Genomic DNA, 8,015 nt, shown 5'->3' on the forward strand with positions numbered 1-8,015 from the left:
TTGCTGCAGCAACAGCAGAGCTACAACACAACTGCTTCAAGGTGGAGTCAGAAATAGATGATGACAGATCTGTCATGGACATGGTGGAGAGTTGACTCTCAGAGACAAAGGGTCTGAGTTTGACAGACACCTGTCTGACCAAGTCCCCAGCAAGAGCTCTCATGTCTATTGCTCCACTAGCTGAGTTGTAGGAGCAGGCACTCTGTGGCCTTGACGGGCTCCTGCTATCCAAAAATCCTGTTATCCCAAAAACCTCAAGTACAAGATCCACAACATCGGATGACACTTCTGTCATTCTGTTGTTGGACAGAAATTGACTTGGATGAATGGTGCCTGCATTCAGAGTCCAGTCGCAAATAGAGTTGTCGGACTGACTCTGGACTAGTGGAACTAGACAGGTTTCACTTGGACCTTGACCAAAGAGTTCTGCCATTTTGAGCAGAACTGATCTTAAGACCTTTGACTTGGAAATGTTCAGCAGTGGGTCGTTGTTGGACAGTCTGGTGGACGGTCTGCTAGCCGATCTCTGAACAACTAGGCTTTGTACTTCTGCCGAAATGGCAGTGAGAAAATAGGTCAAGGGGCTGGTCGCTCGCCCCTTGTTTCCTCCGTTGGCTTTAGCCTTGAAGATGCTATCTATGATGATGACTATAACCTGTCCAGCCAGAGGACCCAATATGGCCTCAAGGTCCCTCTCTAACTCAAGGGGAGAATTGTGGCCATGCGCAATATGCTCTATGGCATGGGAATACATCTTAGCAGACACCATGCTTAGCATCTCTTGGGCAAACTGCTGACTTGCTGAGTAACTACCAGACAGCGGACCTAGAGTTCCCTGACTGAGACTTCGCATTAGCTCAGCCAATCTGGAGTTGAGAAGGTTCATAACCAACTCTACAATACCCATCATAAACCTGGTGTCCGTTGGTATTTTGACAGGTCTGTATTTCTCCCGTCTACTCCAACTGGACGACAGTACGATGTCACTCTGCGACTGGCCGCTCTGGACCATGTTGAAGACAGAATCCTCAGAGATTCCAAACACAGATCTCAGTGGTGCTGAGTGGGGTCTGTGTCTCATCTCTCTATCACCACCCTCAGGTGAGGAGACATATCGCTCTTCATCCTCACTCAGCAAGGAAGTCATGGACCTGCAGAATGCACAACAGAAATGAATAGTACATGGTAACAAAATACAAAATATGATCCAAGAATTTGGAAGTATCTAAGTAGTATTTCTCACTAAGTGGATCTGGAATGGATATTTGTACTTATAACAATGGACATGGGAATAATGTTTTTAGATAGACCTACAAGAAGAGGAGGGGAAAGGGGTAAGTACCTATGAGAGGAGGGGAAAGGGGTAAGTACCTGTGAGAGGAGGGGATAGGGGTAGGTACCTGTGAAAGGAGGGGCTAGGGGTAGGTACCTGTGAAAAGAGGGGCTAGGGGTAGGTACCTGTGAGAGGAGGGGATAGGGGTAAGTACCTGTGAGAGGAGGGGATAGGGGTAGGTACCTGTGAGAGGAGGGAAAAGGGGTAGGTACCTGTGAGAGGAGGGGATAGGGGTAGGTACCTGTGAGAGGAGGGGATAGGGGTAAGTACCTGTGAGAGGAGGGGATAGGGGTAGCTACCTGTGAGAGGAGGGAAAAGGGGTAGGTACCTGTGAGAGGAGGGGATAGGGGTAGGTACCTGTGAGAGGAGGGAAAAGTGGTAGGTACCTGTGAGAGGAGGGAAAAGGGGTAGGTACCTATGAGAGGAGGGGATAGGGGTAGGTACCTATGAGAGGAGGGGATAGGGTTAGGTACCTATGAGAGGAGGGGATAGGGGTAAGTACCTATGAGAGGAGGGGATAGGGTTAGGTACCTATGAGAGGAGGGGATAGGGTTAGGTACCTATGAGAGGAGGGGATAGGGTTAGGTACCTATGAGAGGAGGGGATAGGGGTAGGTACCTATGAGAGGAGGGGATAGGGTTAGGTACCTATGAGAGGAGGGGATAGGGGTAAGTACCTATGAGAGGAGGGGATAGGGTTAGGTACCTATGAGAGGAGGGGATAGGGGTAAGTACCTATGAGAGGAGGGGATAGGGGTAAGTACCTATGAGAGGAGGGGATAGGGTTAGGTACCTATGAGAGGAGGGGATAGGGGTAGGTACCTATGAGAGAAGGTGATAGGGGTAGGTACCTGTGAGAGGAGGGGATAGGGTTAGGTACCTATGAGAGGAGGGGATAGGGGTAAGTACCTATGAGAGGAAGGGATAGGGGTAAGTACCTATGAGAGGAGGGGATAGGGGTAAGTACCTATGAGAGGAGGGGATAGGGTTAGGTACCTATGAGAGGAGGGGATAGGGGTAAGTACCTATGAGAGGATGGGATAGGGGTAAGTACCTATGAGAGGAGGGGATAGGGGTAAGTACCTATGAGAGGAGGGGATAGGGGTAAGTACCTATGAGAGGAGGGGATAGGGGTAGGTACCTATGAGAGGAGGGGATAGGGTTAGGTACCTATGAGAGGAGGGGATAGGGGTAAGTACCTATGAGAGGAGGGGATAGGGGTAAGTACCTATGAGAGGAGGGGATAGGGGTAAGTACCTATGAGAGGAGGGGATAGGGTTAGGTACCTATGAGAGGAGGGGATAGGGGTAAGTACCTATGAGAGGAGGGGATAGGGGTAAGTACCTATGAGAGGAGGGGATAGGGGTAAGTACCTATGAGAGGAGGGGATAGGGGTAAGTACCTATGAGAGGAGGGGATAGGGTTAGGTACCTATGAGAGGAGGGGATAGGGGTAGGTACCTATGAGAGGAGGTGATAGGGGTAAGTACCTATGAGAGGAGGGGATAGGGGTAAGTACCTATGAGAGGAGGGGATAGGGGTAAGTACCTATGAGAGGAGGGGATAGGGTTAGGTACCTATGAGAGGAGGGGATAGGGTTAGGTACCTATGAGAGAAGGTGATAGGGGTAGGTACCTGTGAGAGGAGGGGAAAGGGGTGGGAGTTCGTGTGCTGCAAGTGGTTCTAGAACTGGTGCGCCTACTGGGTCCTCCACTAAAGCTGAATCTGACGCTGCGGCCAAGAGAAGTCACTTCTCTTGCCTCAGTACTTCCTGATCCAGAAGAGCTTGACGAATCAGAGAGCTCTATCTGCATGGTGAGGTCAAGGGCGGGAATGACCACAGTGGATGTAGACTCCATCACCCAATTTGTGATATCCATGCACCTGGCACTAAACTCATGTCTGCTCATCTGAAATGTTAAAAGACCATACAGAGTTAGTTTGTTAACGGAGCTGCACTGCTGCACCATGTGTTTATTCAAGCTAGTCAATTAAAGCAGTGGTTCAGGATGTTCCACAATGCTGGAAAGCGGGGCCTGAGTGAAAAAGTTTGGGAACCTCTGAATTAAAGGTCCTGCACGATTTCCACCAATAAGAGTTTGGAATGTTTGGTCCATCTTACCAACATGAACTACTTTAGAAGTGACTATAACTCACCCCGGCACGCATATTCTCACTCAGCAGATTCCAATGGATGAAAAGTAAATAAATAAAGGTACGCAATTAAACTACATGACATTACCTCTATTCTCTTAGATTACGTTATGGATGGACCTCTACGGAACTAGGCCACATCCAAACATCCCTGATTGGTCATTTGGTCAGTTGAGTCCCTTGTATTTGCCCGAGACTCATCACCTCCTTCTCAAAACCCATTGGACGAGAAGGTCAAAAGGGAGGGCTTTCTCATCCAATGGGTTTTGAGAAGGAGGCGAGAAGAGAGGACGTGAGGAGTATGCAATTGAGATTGTCCCTATGGGTGCGTCCCAAATGGCCCCTATTCCTTAAATACTGAACTATTGTTGACCAAGGCTCTAATAGGGAACATATCTAGGGGATGCATGGGGAAGCCAAAGAGAAACTTACCCATCCTTCATGTCCTGCACAAAGGTGTGTAGGTCTGGGTAGCTTCTCTTTCCCCTGCTGAGGGTGAGGCTGGTCTGGGAGGCTGCAGCCTTGCGGGTCACGCTAGTGAAGGTCACCACTGCAGCCTGATGGGGACGACAGAAAGCAGACTTAGGCTGGAATTCAATCAAATTCGCCATAGCACTGTTAATGCAATGTCTGTTTACGAACTACTGTCTGCATGCACAAACAGAAATGTACACACACACTGTTATCTGGAAGCATTTACCTTTGCCACTCGTTCAGTCTCCTGGGATTGAGATGTCCCGGCTGTTTGTAGATCATCACTCTCCTGCATCACACTCTCTCCTTCGACCTCCAGTGTCAGAGTTGATGTGGCTGTCTTCAGATCAACCTGATTCAACTCACTCTCACCTTTGGCCTCCTAGATTAGAAGACCTTTACTAGCTCAAGCTTTGAAAATTCATTTGTCATTTTAATCTTCAATGCGTCATTAAAACACAGAACACAATACATCATACCTCCTGTGACTGAGATGGGATGACAACGGCCTCGTCCAACTCACTCTCTCCTTCAACCTCCTGTGACTGAGGTGGGATGGCAACAGCATCGTCCAACTCAATCTCTCCTTCAACCTTCTGTGACTGAGACGTGCCATCTGTCTTCAGATCAGCCTCCTGCATCTCAATCTCTCCTTCAGCCTCTAGTGACAGAGTTTGGATATCTGTCTCTAGAACAGCCTCTTCCAACGTGGTCTGTCTCTCAACCTCTCTGTGATCTTTATCAGATCTAGATACAGAAAAAGGAATCTCTCTAAGGTCACTATAATGTGCTATAATGTGAGTGTGAGGATGTGTTCCAATTATAGAATTAGAATCATAGAAGTAGAATGAATCATTCTAGAATTAGAATAGAATCATTTACATTTAAGTCATTTAGCAGACGCTCTTATCCAGAGCGACTTACATTTAACCTTTATTTAACTAGGCAAGTCAGTTAAGAACAAATTCTTATTTTTCAATGACGGCCTAGGAACAGTGGGTTAACTGCCTTGTTCAGGGGCAGAACGACAGATTTGTACCTTGTCAGCTCGGGGATTTGAACTTGCAACCTTTCGGTTACTAGCCCAATGCTCTAACCACTAGGCTACCCTGCCGAGAATCACTCGAATTATATGGTTCCAATACTCTGAGATGACTCGGCCTATCCAGAGGTATATACAGTATTTAGAGAATTTGGCAAACTTTTAGAAAGGACTCCATGTTAGCGCCTTTGAGCCTTTCATTTACCCAATAAGTCAATTATAAAATAGATGTTCAGTTACATATTATTGTTTAAAATGTCAATATTGCACATGGGGAGCCAGCTCTCATATGGATATCTTTGATTATACTGTGTCATATAATGTATACATATTGATGTAAATGCAACATAATGCAGATAGATGTCCCATCTCTCTAAATACATGGCTCTGGGCCTACCTCTCCATAGGACCTTTGACCTACTACAGAATCTGTATTTGTAGGCCTACGTGATCCTGTAACCAGTCACAAATGTGTCATTAGTGTAAATCACTTACCTGTCTTCCTTCATAACATCACCGTCATTGATGGGGTCATCCAGGTCTATGAGGGTGAGGTCATTCCCACTGACCTCTGACTCCTGAAAGACAGGACAAAGTCATGTTTGGATGTCACCTACTGTGTCGCCTTTAGCCGTGTTGAAAACAACTGGGAACTCTCTGACTTCCGACTTCAGTGCGTTCAAGACAACCGGGGGGAAAAAACTAACTCCGACAGGGAAAAATCGTTTTCAACAGTCATCCAACTTGGATTTCCAAGTCAGAAGCAGCGCGGCTTGGCGTGTCATGTTTCGGAGGACTCCTGACTCGACCTTTACCTCTCCCGAGCCCGTTGGGAAGTTGCAGCGATGAGACTAGATCGTAACTACCAATTGGATATCACAAAAAAATGACTAAAAATGTAATTAAATAAAGTCGGAAACTCTGGCATCTTTTTAGAGCTCCAACTTTCCGACCTAAAGACCATGGAAGTCATGATTTGACCAAGATCACTTGCCTTGAAAGCACCATTAACCCAACACTCATTGTCACATCATAATGCATCATATGCATAGAAATAGAATCACCAGAACATCATGTCAGGTGTACAGTTCAGTTTACCAGTCAAATTGCCATGGTCAGAGGCTCTTTCCTTTCTAGTGATTCTATTTCTACGGTCACATCATAATGCATCATATCTATGCTTGTGTCCGAAATAGCACCCTATTTCCAATATAGTGCACTTCTTTTGGCCGGAGCCCTATAGAGTGCCACAGTAATGAGTCAAAATCCCCATAAAACCTAGTAGTCAAACAGGGAAATGGTTCCAATTGTTTTTCCACCATACATTTTTCCCATAGTGGATTTTAGAAACACTTAAAATAAGGGCTGTGTTTCAGGTAGGCTTACCATTTTGATAACTGTGTAAATCTCTCTAGGACAAGGTGACTTTTATCAATATATTCACCTGTATTTACCCCCCCAAAATGAAATGCTAATTAGCTGCTAATGTGGCTATCATAAAGAATTTCAAATGCCACGATGATCATGCTGATCGAGGCAAAGGTAAGAATCTCTTGACTAACTATCTAATGTTAGATAAATTTAGTAATTAATACATTGGCAACATTTCTTTAAATTGACAATTCTGTGAACTGTTTATAAAAATGTCACACCACGGTAAACCCACATTAAACACAGCCCTTATTTTATGTGGAAAATCGATTGGAACCATTTCCCTCCCTGTTTGACCGCTAGGTTTTATGGGTATTATGACACCTCCACTGTGGGGCTATATAGACGGGTTGGTTGTTTAGCAACAACACTGGCAAGTAACTGTGGGTAAAATAGACAGGGTAAATAGACAGGGTTCGCTTAGAACGTTGACAACATGTAAACTATATTTAGTCTCTAAATGTTAATTGCAAACAAATACATTTGCATAATGAGCACTTGCTAGCTGAGGTTTAGAGTCATAACAAGATACACGCATTCCGGCCATTGATGAGCACACATGTTTTTCGTGACGTCAGCCAACCAGTGTGTATGGATCTTAGTCAAAAGTAGTGCACTAGCCTACATAGGGAACAAGGGTGCCATTTAGGACGGAAATGTGAAGGTGGTGTCATAACAACCTTTGACCCACAACAGATTCTACTGTACCTTTAGCCAACTCTCATGACTCCCCGGCCATAGACTTTGTAGTTTGATATTACATAATGAATAGCACATAATTTTATTTATTTAACAATATTTAATCCACAGTAATTAATATAAATGGGGATTTAAAAATAATTATAAACTGGGTGGATCGAAACCTGAATGCTGATTGGCTGAAAGCCATGGTATATCAGACTGTATACCATGGGTATGACAAAACATGTATTTTTTACTGCTCTAATTATGTTGGTAACCAGTTATAATAAATAGCAACAAGGCACCTCGGGGATTCGTGATATATGGCCAATATACCAACCACATGGCTAAGGGCTGTGTCCTAGCACTTCGGGTTGCGTCGTGCGTAAGAACAGCCCTAGCCGTGGTATATTGACCAAATACCACAACCCCTTGGGCCTTATTGCTTAAATAACATGCCTACCTTGAACTCTTTATTCTCCATGTCCTTGCAAAATCAGTACATTTCCTTGCCAAAATGCACGCTCCTCCAGCACTAGCGAGAATCACTGAACTGCTCCCGCGGTTTCTCATCAGTTTCAACGTTTATCAGTGATGACGTAACAATGCTGTACAGATTTGACGCACTTCCAATCTCGTGCTGATGCAACGCTCTGTGCGGTTGTAAATTCACGCATGGAAATCCTGCGAGTTGTAAACAAATGTAGGCTATTGCCTTTAAAAATGTAATGTTGTGGACGCAATGCAAAATAAAATAGAATACATAACCCACACCGATAACCCAGAGTTCATCATTAAATAACATTGATTACTCATAAAATATACAGCAAACTTCAGATACTGAAAGAATTCATGGGCGTTTCGAATTCAGTCACTATTTCATATGTACGTGCTAGTTTCAT

At 45.0% G+C, this 8,015-nt stretch overlaps 1 protein-coding gene across 1 annotated transcript; it reads right to left on the reverse strand.

Moving 5' to 3' along the window:
- Positions 1-1,415: 1,415 nt before the first annotated feature.
- Positions 1,416-7,687, reverse strand: LOC120041937. The gene is made up of 6 exons (XM_038986807.1): positions 7,577-7,687; positions 5,497-5,579; positions 4,439-4,706; positions 4,186-4,341; positions 3,918-4,042; positions 1,416-1,458 (listed from the first exon to the last, which is right to left on the reverse strand). The coding sequence occupies exons 1-6, from the start codon at positions 7,595-7,597 to the stop codon at positions 1,416-1,418; spliced, it is 696 nt and encodes a 231-aa protein (XP_038842735.1). The 5' UTR covers positions 7,598-7,687.
- Positions 7,688-8,015: the final 328 nt, after the last annotated feature.

This window comes from Salvelinus namaycush, unplaced genomic scaffold (genome assembly GCF_016432855.1).
Source record: "Salvelinus namaycush isolate Seneca unplaced genomic scaffold, SaNama_1.0 Scaffold580, whole genome shotgun sequence".
Taxonomy (NCBI): domain Eukaryota; kingdom Metazoa; phylum Chordata; class Actinopteri; order Salmoniformes; family Salmonidae; genus Salvelinus; species Salvelinus namaycush.